Source organism: Microtus pennsylvanicus, chromosome 20 (genome assembly GCF_037038515.1).
Source record: "Microtus pennsylvanicus isolate mMicPen1 chromosome 20, mMicPen1.hap1, whole genome shotgun sequence".
NCBI classification, from domain to species: domain Eukaryota; kingdom Metazoa; phylum Chordata; class Mammalia; order Rodentia; family Cricetidae; genus Microtus; species Microtus pennsylvanicus.
This window is the reverse complement of record NC_134598.1, coordinates 12,287,430-12,307,009: the sequence shown is the minus strand read 5'-3', so window position 1 is coordinate 12,307,009 and position 19,580 is coordinate 12,287,430. Positions and strand designations below refer to the sequence as shown.

General features: G+C 44.1%; 1 protein-coding gene across 1 annotated transcript in view; it reads right to left on the bottom strand.

Moving 5' to 3' along the window:
• Window positions 1–19,580, bottom strand: part of Myrfl (myelin regulatory factor like) — a 105,182-nt gene that overhangs the window by 21,318 nt on the left and 64,284 nt on the right. The window contains exons 14-16 of the mRNA XM_075954301.1: window positions 4,145–4,311; window positions 3,420–3,483; window positions 75–160 (exon numbers count right to left, since the gene is read on the bottom strand). Coding sequence (XP_075810416.1) covers window positions 75–160; window positions 3,420–3,483; window positions 4,145–4,311 — 317 coding nt within the window. The remainder of the gene's footprint in view (window positions 1–74; window positions 161–3,419; window positions 3,484–4,144; window positions 4,312–19,580) is intronic.

Below are 19,580 nucleotides of genomic sequence, written 5' to 3'. Positions count from 1 at the left end.
TGTGTGAGAAAAGAAAGGCAAGAGAGAAAAAAGAAAAAAAGAGCTTGACAGCATCCCAGTGAAGTTTTTCTTACCAAAATGTCATTACAGCAATTAGAGCTATAACCAGTGTTTGGAAGACCCAGTTAGGACAGGACTGTTTCCTCTCTGTGAAGGAGACCTGTAAGAAAGTCGGTGAACGACAAATCAGAACAGCGGCTATGAGACCTGAAGACCCAAACCAGTGGGGTCTTTGTTGCCTCCCGAGGATGGTGACTCCTCCTCACTTGCCTCAGTTTACATCTGCCCCCTCTGTTCTTGCCTCTCTGAACACAACAATCTCATCCAAGGCCTCCCTTCACCAGTTGCTGCAGGCTACAGTAGCCTGGCCTTTCCCCGGCATCTGTAGGACAGCTGTGCATACCTATCTTGTCCTTTATGAAGGAAGGCAGTCTAGAGGACATCAGAACCCAGCACCCGTCTCCTAATTCCTCCATATAGGAAGGGATAAATCTCCACAGAAGAAGGTCAGGAAAGCCATAGGAAAGCTTTTGTGATGCAAATCTGATCAAGCACACCCTTTGTGTGTGTGTGTGTGTGTGTGTGTGTGTGTGTGTGTGTGTGTGTGTGTCCCATTTCCCCACCTATGACTAAGGACAGCTCTGGGCCCGTGTTTTGTTTATTCTCCCATCTTTTCCATGAATATTTATTGATTGCTGCTGTGTACAGCCACAGCTGATATGAAAATCAGTAAATTATCACCTCTAGGAAGGTAAGGAAACATGCGCGAGGGCAGACACGAAAACTGCGCATAGAGAACGGGCAAGAACTGCAAACATGCAACAGGAGACAGAGCCGAAAGAGTTCCTGCCTGCCCTGCGCTAGGGAACCATGTGTACTCACTCATAAGTGGCTTTTAGACATAAAGCAAAGAAAAACCAGCCTAAAATTCACCACCCCGGAAAACCTAGACAACAAAGAGAGATATACGTGGATCTAATCTACATGGGAAATAGAAAAGGACAAGATCTCCTGAGTAAATCGGGAGCATGGGGATCACAGGAGAGAGGAGAAAGATATATAGTTCAATAAAAACAATTTTAAAAATCTAAATGCCCTGGCAAATTCTGTCTCCGCAGGTTTTATTTGGAGTGAGATGTATACAGCTGTTCTCAGCCCCTTCCCCTTCTCGTCCACTTATTCGGAATTGTACCTTGAAGTGTTAAGTCTTCCCGGCTCACCTACCACTGTATATAGCAGCTATCTACCTATTGGAGGTAGAGAAACAGAGAAAAGTAAGGACTGTCCTGTGGAATGCATTAGCACTAGATGAAGGTGACCTCAATTTCCTCCAGAGTATGTCTTGGCCAGCACTGAGAGCTGTGTGATCCCAGCTTTGCTTCTTACCCAAGGTCCATTACCTGCAGGTGGCAGCATTTTGATCATCAACATTCCTCACTCAGCCCAGGAGCACCACTCTCTGTGTATATATTTCAATGACCCAGTGACCCAAGGAAGCCCTAGGGGCAAAGGTCACCTAGAGAGTTGGTAGTAACAGGCTAGGGAAGTCAACTTCCACGGAAACACAGAACATTGCAGAGAAAGCACAGGCGTGAGAGAAGGAAGCATCATTATTGGCCCTCAGTCAAGCTCCCTGGACCGTTTCTACTACACACCATGAGAACCACAAAGAGGTGGGTTTGAAACATTAACAGTCATGAATGTGCACCCAGCGCTGACTGTGTTCCAGGCACTCTCCTCTGTGCACTAATGTAGATAGCATCCTCACGATTCCCCTCCCCGACCCTTTAAGGAAGATGCCTTGACCATCCACATTTTGGAGACAGAAGAAGGCAGTCTTGGAAGAAAAGTGCCTCATCAGACACACAACGCTAAAAAGTCATGAAGACAGAATTTGAGTTAAAATTTTCTGGCTTTGTGATCTGTGGGTATATGTAAAAATAAAAAAAAACTGCTATGTATGTAAAGAAATGAGAAAACATGCAACTTAGGTGTTATGCAAAGAGTCCCTGGGGCTTATCAAGGAACACACATGTATGTGCATGTGTGCAAATGTGTGTGTGCATGTGTGTGCATGTGTATGTATCCATGCATGCATGTGTGTGTGTGTGTGTGTGTGCGTGTGTGTGATGTAGCATTTTTCCTCTGCAAGTGAAACATTTTGTCTTGCAGAGAAAGTTCCTTAAGACAGAAAACCAACAACACAAAATATCTCCGAGAAGTTCTCCAAACTAACCAGATTTATTAGAGCCCTCCCTCCCCGAGAGCAGACAAGCCACAAAGGCTGTTGAGAGACACCCTTAGACAAGATGGGGGGAAAAAAAGAGGAAGAAGAAGGAAAAATAAAACAGGGGAAACTGTGGTCAGGTTGTAAAATAAATAAAAAAGTTTCATTCAAAATAAATAAATAAAACCAAACAAGCAAACAAAAGTGCTCAGACAAGCCTTGCCCCCCCCCCAGGAAGAATCAGAGACCAGTGGGCCCACGTAGATGAAAAAGAACCCCCTGAGCTGCCTAGAAAAGACTCAGCACAACAGAGCCTCCAGGAAAGGACACTCTCCACCTGCGGCTCAGCCAGCGAGTGTGCAGTGTGCCCCAGGCTCCCGGCTTTGTGAGCTGTCACTCACGCTGGGGTGACCTGTGGTGATGCAGCTGTCTTTGAGCCACTTCTCTGAGTAACTTTTCACCCCTAGCCCTGAAAGCAGCCCCAATAAAACTCATGGTTCACCAGGCTGGACTTCTGTGGTATCGGCGCTATTGTCTGTCGTTGGTTTCTTGTCTGAAGGGAGCTTGTTCATGTCACCTCAGGGAGAGTGACTCACAGCAATACATACATACGTGTGTGTGTATACATAAGTATATACATGCATAAGTACAAAGAAGTTTATGTGAAGTTGATGTTTCAGGTGAAGGCTGTTGGGGTTCACTAGATGGGGTTCATGTAAATATCTGGTAGGTTGTTTCTGAAGTGGTCTAGTCCTTGTTCTGGAGTCCTTGGCTTTTGTTGTTAAAAAAAAATAGATACAAGTCATTAACACCTGTGGAAGGATACGGACTAGGAAAGCAGACGGAGGCTGGCTGATCAATTTCTCTAAAATCGTGTGTGTGTGTGTGTGTGTGTGTGTGTGTGTGTGTGTGTTACTGTGGACTGAAAACAGAGCCACCCCTGTGCAACACAAGTGAAGTACACTCACAGGTTCTTACAAAGTTGCCCAGGCTAGCCTTGAACTCATTTTATACCCCAAGCTATAAAATGCAGGCTTTCACTTTCCATCCTCCTGCCTCAGCTTCCCACCCCAACCCCCACACTCCGCCCCACAAGTTGCTGGGAGACAGATTTACACCAGGAGGCTCAGCTAAGGCTTTAGTTTGTGTAGAAAATACCATCTCTGTTCATTTTAAATTTCACTCTATTTACCTTGCTGGGCTTTTTGGAAATGGCCCTTCTTGGTGAAGACGTACTAACAGCTCTGCTAAATTTGCTTTAAAAAGAAAGAGAGAGAGAGAAAGAGAAAATTGATTACTATTCAAATGCCTCTCTAGGAGGTTTATGACAAAGGCCTAGGCTTTCACAAACACAGCAGGGGGGACTTCTCTTTTGTAATACAGTGATAATTTGAAAAAGGAAAAGTCAAAGCAATTGGAGTTCTTTTGTGGGGGGAAGGGGAACCATTAGTAAACGTTAATGAATGCATTAACATTATTTTTTTCTCTCTTTTTTTAAGAAAAAGAACTAGAACCCAAGAAATGAGCATTTAATTCCTTTAAAGTAAGGAAAAAACAAACAATAAAGTAACTAGCCCCTGGGGATCAAACATAATTTTTTTCTAAATTTAGAAATGACCAGCTCTTCTCCCTAAAGGGGAAAACGTCCTTCTGCTAATATTTAGCACTTCCTCTGATGGCTGAGGCTCTCAAACAGATGCTTCACGCTTCTTTCGCTTCATTCGAAGAGCACCCACAGGAAGAGGAGTGACAGAATGATCAGGAAGTAAGTGCAAACACTGACCTCGGCTAAGGGAGGACAAGGAACCTCAGCGCCAGAAACTGCTGTTGCTCCATCCACAGTGCCTGGCAGAGTGGTCTCCCACGGGAGAAGCCCACTCTTCCTTCCCCAGAGTTCTGTGGAGATGCTGAACGTACCTGACTGAACTGGCTTCGCTGACAGAGGACTTCCAGCTGCTACTGAGGCGCTTTAGCCTGGCCAGTTTCTTGTTCCAGATTTCCAACTCTTCTATTCTTTCTTCCAGATTGTTGGTCAGTTTGCAGAGCTGCTTTACGGCCCCGACGTTCTCCATGAAGATCTGGTCCTGGAAAGGAACACAAGGCAAGAGTTTGAGGTCAGTGGGAAATTGTCCACACACAACCTACAGACAGAAGACGCCACTAGAAATGGTTATATATATAACTTCAAGTTAGGTCAGGAGAAACCTGAGGTGGCTCGAACCTAGGAACAGGCTCGCTAGACTGCCAGCTGTGATGTAACACTGCTTCTGATCAATTTGCAATAAGACGAAAATATGTCCTTGCAACCCAAGAGGTGAAACGGGACTGAAGGACAGGCAGGCTTGAAGTCCGAAGACATTGTCTATGACCACTGTGTTATGTGTAAAACCCATAAAAAAGAAAGCTAGAACAGGCTTCCAAGGGCTGAACCTTCTTACAAAGTGACTCCAGCTGTCCCTGGTAAAATGTGCACCAAGATGTTCAGCTGACGACGGAGGCTTACCCAGGTGTGGGAGCATGGACCCACACACATCTGTAATTCCAGCATCCAGAGGCTGAGGCAGGAGGATCGTGAGTTTCAGCTAGTCCGAGCTGTAGAGGGAGTTCCAGGCCAGCCTCAGATACATATAGAGACCTTGTCTCCAAAGAGAATTTAAAAATAGAACAAAGACAACGTCACTCTAAAGGCCTGGACTTCTCCCAGAGCTCTGCCACCAGGTAAAATGTAAGGAGCTCTTTAGAGTTGTTTTTAAATGAGATAACTCTGGAGATGAAATTTCTACTCCTGAGTGACTTTTCATTCAAATTTTAATCTGACTTTCAAACAGAATTTTAAAAATACAGTTAATTCCTTTCTTTCAGTGAAAGTCACTAAAACGTCTGAAAGGAAAAAGAAAGATGGCAGAACTTGCCAAAGCTAGGATGCCCAGGTCAGTCCCTCCCCAACCCTCGGGATCTATTATGTTCTACTGTGAACACATGTGTCTAGTTTGTCTAGTTTTTTTAATAAAAAGCACTGGTGTGTGGTACAGGGAAGAGTGCCAAGGTCAATGACTCAAGGTCATGGTTGGGAGGTCAAATTTGGCATGCTGTGTTTGGGGTTATAACCCTGAAAGCCAATCATTGGAAAAGGAACTAAAGTATGGTACAGAGCATGCAGGCCTGGAAATGAATTAATTAAACCTGTTATTTTGAAGAGCGAATACATGCCAATACAGTGGGGACACCAGATATATGCTAATACAGTGGGGGATCAAAGTTGAACATTCCAGAGTTAAGGTACAGTTTGTGCAATTGTCTTTCTTTGGTTTTTGGAGACAGGGTTTCTCTGTGTAATAGTCCTGGCTGTCCTGGAACTCACTCTGTAGACCAGACTGGCCTTGAACTCACTCACAAAGATCTGCCTGTCTCTGCCTCTGTGAGTGCTGGGATTGAAGGCGTGTGCCACCACCACCCAGTCAGTTTGTGCAATTTTCAAGACATATTTGTCTTGAGAAACACTGAATGATCTTCTTAAATTCCAGCCATCCAAGGAGGTCTACGAAGCCCCCTGACCTTGTCACTTGCCGTTTGTCCAGTTGGGTGCCACGTGCTGTTTCACTATTTAAATGGAGAATCTGCGGTGGGCGAGCATTGTGCCAATTCTTCGTTAAATCACAAATGGCAGCAGGCAAATTGAGAGGCGCCAAGTTAGCAGGTTGGAAAAACTTTGGGATGCTAAGGACCAGCAGCTTCATCTCTGAGGCCTATGCTTGTTGTAAGGGTGTGTGTGTGTGTGTGTGTGTGTGTGTGTGTGTGTGTGTTCTAAGATCTTTTCAGATAACCTTTAAAAACCTGCCTAAAGCACCTAGTGATGAAACAGGCAATGGAGCAGAAGACAGCAGAAGCCCAGCAAACGTGCATCTGTAGATGTTTTCTGAGCTGGAAACGCCTGTTTCTAGAAATCTGTTCCCTAGACTGACTGGGAAAATGCAAGATGGAGGGGGAAAAGAGACTGACATCAACTCAAATACCCATCAGTCGGAGGCTTGATGATGAGATCATGACAATGTTTGAATCAAAAATGCAGGACAGAGTACACGGACGATCCGTTTTCTCTACGAATGCGGAAGAAATACAAAATATGCCCATTTTCTCTTATCGAAAAGTCAAAACTTGTAATTTAAAAATTTTATACGTAACAGGAAAGAAGAAGCAAGGTACGTAAAACGGATAAAACCAGGGTTTCAGAATAAACCTTCATATCTATGCCCTATAATAATATATATTACATATGTCACGTATATGCAAACTTGCCTTTAGGATAATGTGGGTCTTCTACTTTATGTTCTCATTCACAGGTAAAAAAACAATCCTCTAATTGTTGAATACATATATCAGGTAGGAGAGTAGATGGGTAAGGTCCAAGAGACTAGAAAAAGGTCGTGAAGCTGGAAGAAAGGATGGTCCCGGGGATAGGATAGGGAAGACAACAGAGCAACATTGAATAGGAGAGGCTGGGGTGACAAGGAAAAGGGCAGGGACATAGGGGGTGTCAGGGCTGGGAAAACCAACCAAGTATAGGAAAAGGGGCAGGGACATAAAGGGGTGTCAGGGCTGGGAAAACCAACCAAGTATAGGAAAAGGGACAAGGACATAAAGGGGTGTCAGGGCTGGGAAAAAACCAACCAAATGCAATGCATGTGAAAACCCCATTTGGAAATCTATTGCTTTGTAAAGTTATAAAATGAAGATAAAAATACAATAAAATGCAGAGAAAGAAAAGATACTGGGGCTATTTTTTTTAAAAACTGGTGGACCATGCTTATATCAAAAAAAAAAAAGCATCTTGTAGAGAAAAACAAAGGAATCACAAAATGTGGTCCTGAGGTTCCGGTTTAACCTTATACAAATCATTTATTTTCAAGTTTGTCTTCAGAACAGTAATTGACTAGTTCTTCTTAGAAAGATATGTTCTAAAATAAAAATAATTAGCAATGAAATCTTAAACATTTAATAACCAATCCTACTCTTCGTAATAATAATAAGGGATTATATGTTCACATACACCACATACGAATATAACTGATTATAACAGATACATCATTGTGATAGAGACATGGGGATTTTAAGCATTTAAGATACAAGATATAAGTACAAAACTGAACATATGCATAAAATCCTAGCAACGCCAAGTTTAAATTATAAGTATCACCATGGATTCCTGATGCATTCTTTCTCCTTAGAGGAAAACCACTTCCTAGCCTTACCCATGAGAAAGTATAATAGCAAGTGTATCTGACCCACTAACATTGAGTACTTTCATTGTGGTCTCCAGGCACCACACACTGGAAGGAACCAGGACTTTTGGGAGGAGGAGCAGCCTCAGGTTTGGGGCAGACAGGGATGAAGGGAGAGCTCAAACAGCTGTCTGGGGATGCTAAGAATGGCCACCCACTAGGGTAACCAGGAACCATTCGGAAGAAGCCAGAGAGCATCAAAGGACAAATGCCTGGACTAGATCAAAGAATTGAATGTGTTTTAAAAGCACCTACAGTTCTAAGTTGTACCCAATTTAAAAATGTTCTCTTGGTTGCCTTCAGACAGTATTACAGGTTTAACTTTTTTTTTTCCCAGAAAACTCAAAGAAAAGAAGGAATGAAGTTTTGATTCCTCAACTGCATGTCAACTACATATCTAGTAAGGAAAAGTCTCTTCATTTTAGTAGAATGCCAAAGATTAAATAATGATAGAGTATCACCCCAATAAAATGGTAGATCCAATAGAAAATGATTCTCAATGGCTGCCTAAATCAGATGGACATATGTATTTTTTTGTGAAATATTCTTTTTGTAAAAGCATCAACAACAACCACTTGTGAAATTTCAGCACCAACTATGGTAAAATATATCATAATTGGTAAATTTTTGTATGTGATAATGGTATATTAGTTTGGTTTTTAAGAGCTGGTCCTTTGATGTGGGAGTGCCCTCTGTGTGCCGTGATTATCATTAATGAGTAAAGAAACTGCCTTGGTCTGTTGATAGGGCAGAAAGAGCTAGGCAGAGAAAACTAAACAGAATGCTGGGAGGAAGAAGGCAGAGTCAGGAAGACATGCTGAAACTTTGCTGGTAGGCTATGACCTCGTGGTGATATACAGATTAACAGAAATGGGTTAAATTAAGATGTAAGAGTTAGCCAATAAGAAGTCAGAGCTGCCGGGTGGTGGTGGTGCACGCCTTTAATCCCAGCACTCGGGAGGCAGAGGCAGGCGGATCTCTGTGAGTTCAAGGCCAGCCTGGTCTACAAGAGCTAGTTCCAGGACAGGAACCAAAAAGCTACGGAGAAATCCTGTCTCGAAAATCAAAAAAAAAAAAAAAAAAGAAGAAGAAGAAGAAGAAAAAGAAGAAGAAGAAGTCAGAGCTAACGGGCCAAGCAATGATTTAATTAATACAGTTTCTGTGTGGTTATTTGGTTATTTCAGGGCTAAGCTAGCCTGGTGGCTGGAACAAACAAGCGAACCCTCCTCCTACAGTCCTTCCCTTTCAGAAAAATGTCGTCAGTCTGGAGAGATGACCCCACATGTAGCCTTTGCTGTGTAAGCACAAAGATGTAAGTTAGACACCCAGAACCCAAGGGGAAAGAACCCAGGTAGGCATAGTGATATACGCTTGCAATGCCAGCTCTGGGAGACAGAGGCAGGCAATCCTGAAGGCTCATTGCCAGACTTTCTAGACTGATGAGCAAACCAGTGAAAGACTCTATCTTAAAAACAAGGTTGGCAATCCTTCTGAGGCCATGATTGTCCTCTAGGCTTCTGCGTGCCTTTGCTGTACCACACACACACACACACACACACACACACACACACAGTGGGGACAGGGGAGAATATGTTAAAGTATCTATAACAAATTGATATAACTTTGGAACTTGGCTTAAGTAATTTAGTTGCAGATAAGAATTGTGGTATGTGGATTTGAATTTGAGATGCCCTGCAGACTCATAGACTTGAACCCATAGTTGCCTGAGATTCCCTCCATAGACTCACACATCCCGTGGTTGCCTGCGACACCCTGCAGGCTCGTGTCCTTGAACACATGGTTGACTGAGCGCCCCACCAGAGACTCAGGAGCTTGAACTCTTGGCTGCCTGATCAGTAGCACTGTTTGGAGACTTTCTTCACCTTTAGGATGGGCACAGAGCTTTCGGAATGGGTCAGTGGGGTGGGCCTTAAAGGTGTATCCCAGGCTACCCGAAGCCTGAAACCTTGTTTTCTGATTCACAAAGACCCAGGAACTGCTGCCTTGTGTCCTTGCCGTCATGAGCGAGTGAACCTGAGTGCCAATAGATCTTTCTTCCCTCAAGAAGCTTTGTCAGACATTTTGTCACAGCGATGAGAAAAGATATTAGTAACCTATGAAACCCAAGTGAGATAGGTGTGGCCTTTCATTACTGCTGTGGTCTAAATGAAAATGGCCCAAACAGGCTCATAGGGAGTGGCACTATTGGCAGGTGTGCGGTGGGTGTGGCTTGTTGGAGGAAGTGTGTCACTGGGGGTGGGATCTGGGTTTTCAAATGTTCAAGGCAGGCCCAGCATCTTTCCCTTTCTGATGCCTGAAGATCCAGACGTAGAACTCACGGCTCTTCCCCAGCCCGGCTGCATGCTGCCATGTTTCCCGCCATGACAATAATAGACTAACCCTCTGAATCTGTACGCCAGCCCCATTACGTGTTTTCCAGATGCTGTGCTCATGGTGCCTATTCACAGCAATGAAACCCTAACTAAAACAATGACCATGCTAATTTTGTGTACATTAAAACCTCTTCTTTGGAACTGGAGAGATGGCTTAGAGGCTAAGAGCGCATATTGCTCTTGGAGGGGACGTGAGTTTAGTCCCAGCATCCACATGGCCACTCAAAAGTGCCTGTAACTTTAGTTCGAGGGGAAGGGGTCTAAAGTCTCTGACTCTGGCCTCCTTAGGCATCTGCAGTCTACACATACACATAAATCATTTTTTTAAAATTCATTTAAAATTTTTTCTTCAAAAATAAATGAAAGAACTGACAAAACCCTTTCTAATGTTTCTAATGCTGGTCCAGGCTATTCTTTTAGTTCAATAAAACAAAGGCAGAAATAATGAAGATAAGAATACCATTCCATGATTCTAAATCAAAATGGGTGTCACGTGATTGCCACTAAGCTTAGATCATGGAGGACATTACACAACATCTGTAATATTTACAGGGGATCACGTGGTCAGTAGGGGCCCACTCAGAAGTCCAGACCACATGGCCAGTCCTTCTCTCTGACCTTTCCCCTCTCAACCCACACACAGGCTATTGCCCGCCCCCTCTCTCCACCCTCCAGCTCTGGTGCCCCCCCTTTATCCACCCTCCAGCTCCTGTGCCCACCCCCTCTCTCCACCTTCCAGCTCCTGTGCCCACCCCCTCTCCCCACCCTCCAGCTCCTGTGCCCACCCCCTCTCCCCACCCTCCAGCTCCTGTGCCCACCCCCTCTCTCCACCCTCCAGCTCCTGTGCCCACCCCCTCTCCCCACCCTCCAGCTCCTGTGCCCACCCCCTCTCTCCACCCTCCAGCTCCTGTGCCCACCCCCTCTCTCCACCCTCCAGCTCCGGTGCCCACCCCCTCTCTCCACCCTCCAGCTCTGGTGCCCACCCCCTCTCTCCACCAGGCCCTGACTACACCTTTCCTTCCTGTGCTTATTCCTTCTTTAAAAAATGTCTTCTCAACACACTGTGATTTAGCCCTCACCAAAGCAGACAGTGGAGAATGATAACGTCCTCCCTAAACTACCATCAACTTTCTGCGATGCCTTCCCCAAGCGGGTTTTTAATACAGACTTAGGAGACATTGGCAATGGCTCCACTTGTCGATACTGATAAGGCCAGCTCTAATTTCTTCCGCTCGGATTTTCCAGCACCATATATCTTGTAGCAGGCCCAATAGGCAAGGAGATAATTCACATGTTTTCCTCTTTAGAAAGCAATAAAGATGGAGAGGAAATATATTAGCCCTTTCTGAATATAATCATGGCCTGTCCTGACTTTAAATTTCTAGAAAATGTTATAGCAATCAACTCTTGATAAAAGACTTGAAATTCTGACTTTTGTCCTTCATCATCAGAGTGGAGCTTGTGAGGATGAGAAATAGTTGTGTGTGTGTGTGTGTGTGTGTGTGTGTGTGTGTGTGTGTGTGTGTGTGTGTTAAAGTCCTTTATCCTGCTGGTAGGGTTGTATTGAGAGCATTTGACCAGGAATGTACATCTGGATGCTGAAGGAACTCTTTTCTCATAGACATGAAGAGTCTATATGTAGAGATCTGAGTTTGTCAGTGCTGAGCAGAGCATACCCCACACGGAGGCATTTCTTATTGATAATCACCTTAGGTTATAAACTAGTGACTCTAATTCAGTTACTTAACTCTCTCCAGCTATGAATAGTGTCTAGGACCTACACTGAAACATAACTTCATAGCTGTGAGAGAGATTATTGACATAGACATTACTGCTAATGTCGGAAGAGAATAATCTTGGTGTTGCATAAGGGAACACATGAACAATGTGGAGTTACTCAGCAAGGCAATTTTATTTGCAAAAAAAAAAACAAGATTGTACATGCCAGAACAGAAACTGAGCTATGGTGTGGGAGGTCCTTCTGTCCATGTGTGGCTTTTATTGGTTGACAAATAAAGAGCTGCTTTGAGCCTATGGCAGGGAAGAACAGAACTAGGCAGGGAAAGCTAGGCTGAATGCTGGGAGAAAGAAGGGCAGAGTCATAGAGAAGCCATGGAGCCCCTGGAGATAGATGCTGGGAACTTTAGCAGATAAGCCACAGCCATGTGGTGATACACAGATTAATAGAAATGGGTTAAATTAAGATGTCAGAGTTAGCCAATAAGAAGTTAGATCTAATGGGCCAAGCAGGGATTTAATTAATACAATTTCTATGTGATTATTTTGGGTCTAAGCTAGCCAGGCAGCCAGGAACCAACAAGCGGCCTCCCTTCTCCAGTAGGGTTAGCATGCATGGTCAACATGCCCTCTGTCTTTTATTCCCAATGTAGGTGGGCACTATGTCTCATCCCATAGTGGGAAGCTTTAGTTCACTATCTAATGTGATTAGGTAATCAACAATGCAAAGTTTGGGGGAGGAGGGTCAGGGAGTAGGAAGCTCTTGTCTGGGCAACTACCTCTGATAGAAAAACAGTAACAATAGTTTCTTACCTGGGCAAGTGGGATGGATCAGTAAGTAAAGTTTCTGAATGCTCTGATAACCTGATTTTATTCTCTGGGGTTCACATGGAGGGAGAATGGAACCAACTCTTATAAGTTGTCCTCTGATATCAGTGTGTGTGCGGTGGGATGTACGCACGCATTGTTACTAACTGCCTTAGGACCCACAGACTTCCCACTATCTGAATGGAATCAATCCTTTCCATCAAATGCTTAAGATATGCTGGGCATTCTCCTCAGTGGTAGGAGGAAATAAACCAAACACTGAATAGCTCCTGCCTCCAGAGAGCATACTGTTTAATGGGAAAAACTGTCCAGCAATAAGAATAAAGCATAGATAAGTAGCATAGTTTTACATTGTTATTAGCACTATCATCACTGCCTACTGTTATTTTGATAGATTTAGAATATTAGTTTTGTTTTGAGAGTACCAGGAAAGAATACAATAACAGAGCCAAGTGAAGGTTTTTGTGTGCTCTCTCTCTCTCTCTCTCTCTCTCTCTCTCTCTCTCTCTCTCTCTCTCTCTCTCTCTCTCTCACACACACACACACACACACACACAAAACAAATAAATATAAATGAATAGAATGTGGACCAAATTCACAGAAAGAGGAATGTAAACATTGACTATAAGAAAGAAGTTCAAGACAGGCGGTAGTGGCGCACGCCTTTAATTCCAGCACTCAGGAGGCAAACGGATCTCTGTGAGTTCAAGGCCATCCTGGTCTACAGAGCAAGTTCCAGAACAGGCTCCAAAGCTACAGAGAAACCCTATCTTGAAAAACAAAAAGGAAGAAAAAAAGAGATCCATAGCGCCACTACTGATCAGAAAAAAGCAAAATCAATTTCACTTGATAAAAATAGCATATTTTAGAAAGTCAGACGTCAGCCGGGTGGTGGTGGCACATGCCTTTAATTCCAGGAAGGCAGAGGCAGGCTGATATCAGTGAGTTCGAGGCCAGTTTTGTCTACAAAGCAAGTTCCAGGACAATCAGGACTGTTAACACCAAGAAACCCTGTCTCAAAAACTGAAAAAGAAAAGAAAAGAAAGTCAGAAGTCACACTAGTGCTGTGGGTGAGAACCACCCTGCAGTCTGGTGGGTAGTTAGTATGCTTGCTAAATTAGGGTTTCGTTCAGTCTGGGCTGGCTTGGAACTCATGATCCTCCTGCTTCTGCCTTCCAAGTATTGACATTATAGTCATGGTCACGTACACACCAGGTAGTATTTCATACCACGAAGGCTGTCCGCATCTAGTACCGCTCCAAACATATGTCCCAACTCATCTGTCTCCTCCTACTTCCTTACTGGTCCTCTTGACCAGTGAGGTTTAGGTACTGTCCTTGCCATGGCTTTTCTTCCTTTGTCGCATCTTCTCAGCCTATGTGGGTGTCCTTTCTCTATATCAGTGGTTCTCAACCTTCTTAAAGCTTTGACCCTTTACTACAGTTCCTCCTGTTGTGGTGACCCCAGCCATAAAATTACTTGGTTGCTACTTCATAACAGTAATGTTGCTACTGTTATGAATCACGATGTAAATATCTGTTTTCTGATGGTATTTGGTGGGCACGGCCCATAGATTGAGAACCACTCGCTGCTCTATAACCTCGTCTGAATGCTGCTTCCAGCTATTTGCATTGGTCCTCTTGCTTCTCATTTCTACATAAATTAATAAATATATAGGGCCATATAAACTGCAATGCGAAGGTACATGAAGCCCCCTGCTGGGGACGTTCACCCCAGCCCCACGTTTCCAGAGCTCCTGATGTTTCACAGAAGAGTCTAAACAGGCAGGAGAAGATATCTGATTTTTAAATATAGGCGACAGATTTGCAAGTTTTTTAAACTATGAGGGAAAAACTATCTTCAGGCCAGACGTGGCTACCAGCTCCTCATCTGTGACTTCCGTCCCCAATCCCTCTCCCTTCCTGGCATCTTCACGCCTTGCTGCCGCCTCCTCTCTGTCCCCAGCTGCTCTCTGGAGTTCTACAACCCACATAGCCTTCTGGCCACCTTCATCTTGAGTGTTCGATTGACATCTCAAGGCCAAATCTGAACTCATCTTTCCCAGAAAATCACTTCTTCAGACTTTCTCAGGTAAAGAAAGTCCCTCTTTCCCCTTCACTGGGATTCAGAAATCAGGAATGAGACGTGAGTCCTTCTCAGGATGCCTACAGCTCAGTGGACACCGGACTTGTCAGCGTGGGGCTTAAGTGTGCTCTCCTACCTCCAGAAGAGAAGGACAGAACAACGGGACAGACACCCAAGAGTGTCTTCAGAGGCCTAAGGCTGTGTAGAGACAGACATCGCAGAACTCATTAATTCAAGCTTCCATTATTTGTTGGATTCCTACAGTGTTTTAATCCCTGGGGTAAAAGGCACAATAAAGTACAGGAGAAATAATTTTGAAAAATATAGATTCGAGCTCTCACATAACTCTTTAGGGAGATGGCAAAGAATGAGTATATTTGCAGGCAATTTCAGTCAGGCACAAATGCCCTCCAAGCAACTATGAACCAGAGTATATAGTTGATCACAGTAGAGATGCTGGGGGTGGGGGGTCTGTGCTAAGTTACTGTATACCAGGAATGACCCCGAACCTCACAAACAGGCCTGATTGGATGCAGAGACCGTTTCAGATGAACCATCAGGGAAGGCTGGGGCAGTGAAGTCTAGATGGTGAGCTTGACTATGGGGACAGTCTTTAGAGCCACGAACACACACAGCTCTGGGGCAGAAACACACTGGGCAGCATGGAAGATGGAAGGGAAAGGCATAGCAAAAAAAAGGGGAGACTCAGACAGGAGGTATCTGTATGGCTGATTGAGGGGGACAGGACACCACCTAGAGGAGGGGAGGTGTCTTAGTGAGGGTTCCTAGTGCCATAATAAAACACCAGGCTGTAAGCCACTTGGGAAAGAAAGGGGTTGTTTCATCTTTAGCATCATCCAAGAGAAACCAGGGCACAATTCAGGATTGGATCATGGTGGCAGGAGCTGACGCAGAGGCCATGGAGGAGTGCTGCTTACTGGCTTGCTCCTCATGGCTTGCTCAGTCTGCATTTTTGTACAACCTCAAGAACTACCTTGGTGGCATTCCAAGGACAAATATGTATGAACAGCCAGGTAACTTTTGACAAGGCTGCTGGGGCCAGTCAGTGACAAGAGGACAGTTTTCAACAAGCCGTTGGAAAATTGGGTCTCCACATGCAGAAGGGTGGAGCTGGACCCTGCTTCACACGGGCTACGAAATCATTTCAAATGCATCAAAAACCTAAATGTGAGACCTGAATATAAAAAACCCTCAGGAGAAAACATAAGGGTAGAGTCTTTTTTTCCCTCTTTTCTCTTTTCCCCCTCTGAGACAGGCTTTCTCTGTAGCTTTGGAGCCTGTCCTGAGACTCACTCTTTAGACCAGGCTGGCCTCAAACTCAGAGATCCACCTACTTCTGCCTCCCAAGTGCTGGAATTAAAGGTGTGCACCACCACCACCCAGCTAAGGGCAGAGTCTTAGCTGGGTGTGTCAATGATGTCTCAGATATGATGCCACATGCTTGGGAAACAAAAGAGAAAAATGGATAAACTGGACATCAAACTTAAAAACTTCTGTACATAAAAAGACATTCTCAAGAGAATCAAAAGATAATTCAAAGTGGGGTATAGTGGTACACACCTGTAGTCACAGAATTCAGGAAGCTGAGGCAGGAGGATTGCCATGAGTTTAAGGCCAGCCTGGGTTAATTACAACAACTCAGGCTCACAAAAAAAGGAAAGAAGGAAGGAAGGAAGGAAGGAAGGGAGGGAGGGAGGGAGGGAGGGAGGGAGGGAGGGAGGGAGGGAGGGGAAGGGAAGGGAAGGGAAGGGAAAGGGAAGGAAGGAGAGAGAGAAAGAGAAAGAAAGAAAGAAAGAAAGAAAGAAAGAAAGAAAGAAAGAAAGAAAGGAAGGAAGGAAGGAAGGAAGGAAGGAAGGAAGGAAGGAAGGAAGGAAGGAAGAAGGGAAGAAAGAAAGAAAGAAAGAAAGAAAGAAAGAAAGAAAGAAAGAAAGGAAGGAGGGAAGAAAGAAGACAACGTAGTACATAGACAGAAGAAAGTTTATCTGATAAGGGACAAGCACCCAGAGTACAGAGAACTCCAACAAAACCAAAAAAAGCAAACAAACAAACAAACAAATTGACGCAGACATCTCTCAGATGCCCCAATGGTCAATACTGGCATTAGGAGACCCTCGGTGCCACTCATCACTCAGAACATGCACGTCTCAGTCACATAATAAGACAGCTGCTGTTCAGAAAGTAACAAGTGTCGGTGACGAAACTAGAACACTTTGTCGCTGCAACGAGAAGACAGCATTTTCGAAACAGTAAGATTGCTCTTTAAAACCTGAAATAGAGCTGCCATATGTGCTGGCGAGTTTTATATCAACTCGACTGATGCAAACTGAAGCCATTTGAGAGGAGGGAAACTCAACTGAGAAAATGCTTCCATAAGATCTGGATGTAATCAAGTCTGTAGGGCAGTTTTTTAATTAGTGATTGATTGGGGGAGGGCCTAGCCTATTGTGTGTGGTGCCATCCGTGGGCTGGTGGTTCTGGGTTCTATAAGAAAGCAGACTGAGCAAGCCATGATGAGCAAGTCAGTAAGTAGCACCCCTCCGTGGCCTCTGTATCAGCTCCTGCATCCAGTTTCCTTTCCTGTTTGAGTTCCTGTCCTGACTTCCTTCAATGATGCTCATAGATATGGAAGTGTAAGCCAAATAAACCTGTTCCTCCCCAACTTGCTTTCTGGTAATGGTGTTTCAGTATAGCAATAGAAACCCTAACTAAAATACCATATGACCCAAAAATTCCACTTCTGGGTATACAACCCCCAAAAGTGAAAATCAGGACTCAAAAGATATTTGCACACCCATCGTTCACAGTGATTAAGATAGAAAGGTGACTGGTGTCTCCCTGTGATTGAATTAGTGAGCCAAATATGATTTATAGGCACACAGAACATTGTTTGGTCTAAGAAGAGAAGAAATGGAGCTGGAGAGGTGCCTCAGTGGTTAAGAGCACCGCCTGCTCTTCCAGAGGTCCTGAGTTCAATTCCCAGCAACCACATGGTGGCTCACAACCATCTGTAATGAGGTCTGGTGCCCTCTTCTGACCTGCAGGCATACATGCATACAGAATATTGTATACATAATAAATAAATAAATATTTTTTAAAACAAGAGAAGAAATTATCTATACTACAACATAAACAGGCTTCTATTTACCAAGAACAACAGACTGTCCCAAAGGTAACCCTGCACAGTTCCATCCATCTAAAGGACTTGGAGTAGTCAGATCCAGACCAAGTAAAATATGGGCTGCCAGTCACTAGAAGGAAGAAATGCAGAACTATTGCTAAGGGATACAGAATTGCAGTGTTACTAAATAAAGAGTTCTGGAGATGGGTGGTGCGACATAATGGATATGTTTGATACTACGTGGCTATACCTTTAAAAGTAGCTAAGATGCTAAATGTTATGTTGTATTCCTCCACACAATAAAAAGAAATGGGAAAGAAGTTCAGCGATTTCTCATTCTGTGCCTCACAGTGCACACAGTGCAACACAATTAGGCAAGGGCGTCTAAAGCACAGTTTCCGGGTAAGGTGAGGAAGATGCAGTCCTGACAGCAGAGGCAGGAATTGTCCTGTTATGTGGCTCTCACAGCCCAGGGCAGAGCAAGCCCCTGAGAGGCTGCTTCTCAGCTGTTTGTTGAACAGTGTTTTGCAGGCAGAAGATGGTGGAGAAGTTGAGAACAAGAAAGGCAGAGTTTGGTTTGCTGTGCCCAGCCTGGCAATGACCAGCAGGGCTGGCGAGATTGGTATCACCGGGAGGGTGTTTAGTCCCAATCTTGAGGTGAGGTGTTCTGATAACCGTACCTTCCTGCCAGATAAGAATATGCATTTTAGTGAGACACACACCCGCAGTGGGGTATGTGCACTTTGAAATTTGAGAAGCATTCCCCTATGAACTGACGAATTAGAAATTAGTCTCCACTCAAACATCCACACCCACCACTAAAAAAATAATCCCTATAGCAATCAGTCTTTCCTCTCCAGACCTAATACATTCATCTGTCCCACTATAAGCCATCAGCAGAATAATTTGTGAGCCTTGCAAAAGAGGAGGATGTCACAAGATTGGTGGACATGGTATCACGGAACTGCGCAGATCACACAGGCTACATTGACAGGAGAGGAACTGGCTGGCTTAGACCTGCTATCCAGGGAGGGGGCCTCATCTAGAGGCGCGAGGGCATCCTTCAACAGAGGACAATTTGAATATCAAAGGATTTAGACAAAACAGAAGAGACTCATGAATATCACTGTAAAAACGACCCACTTTATGTTCCCATTATGGAACTTTAACAGTTTCATCAAAAAAAAAAGTGCAAAAATTGCAACACTATGTCGAATCATTAATTATTCCAAGAAGAATATTGAAAAATTACTATTTTCCTTGTACCATAGAACATAAGTATTTTGTTACAAGCTATAGTCTTGTTTTTATTTTATTTTATTTTTTAATTCTTTTATTATTCTGTGTGTATGAGTATTTTGCCTTCATGTGTGTCTGTGCACCATGTGAGTGCAGGCCTTGTGTTATAGGTGGTTGTGAACCACCATGTGGATGCTGGGAATTGAGCCTGGGTCCTTTGGGAAACTGGCAAGTGTCGTTAACCACTGAGCCATTGCTCTGCCTGTAGTTCTGTTTTGTTTAAAACTTATTTATTTACTATGTATACAGTGTTCTGTCTGCACACCAGGAAAGGGCACCAGATCTCAGTATAGATGGTTGTGAGCCATGATGCGGTTGCTGGGAATCGAACTCAGGACCTCTGGAAGAGAAGTCAGTGCTCTTAACCTCTGAGCCATCTCTCCAGTCCTGTAGTTCTGTTTTTAAAGAGAAGATACTACAACTGAGATTTTTGTTAAGGTTTCCCATGCTGTCTGGACCTTACTTTGAAAACAGTCATACAAAGTGGACTCTGGAGTTTTCCTTCAATAATCCCAGCTGAAAAGGAATTCTAATCATTGCATAGTCCCTTTTCCCTTATAGGGCCTATCTGTCATCATCATCACTACCACCAC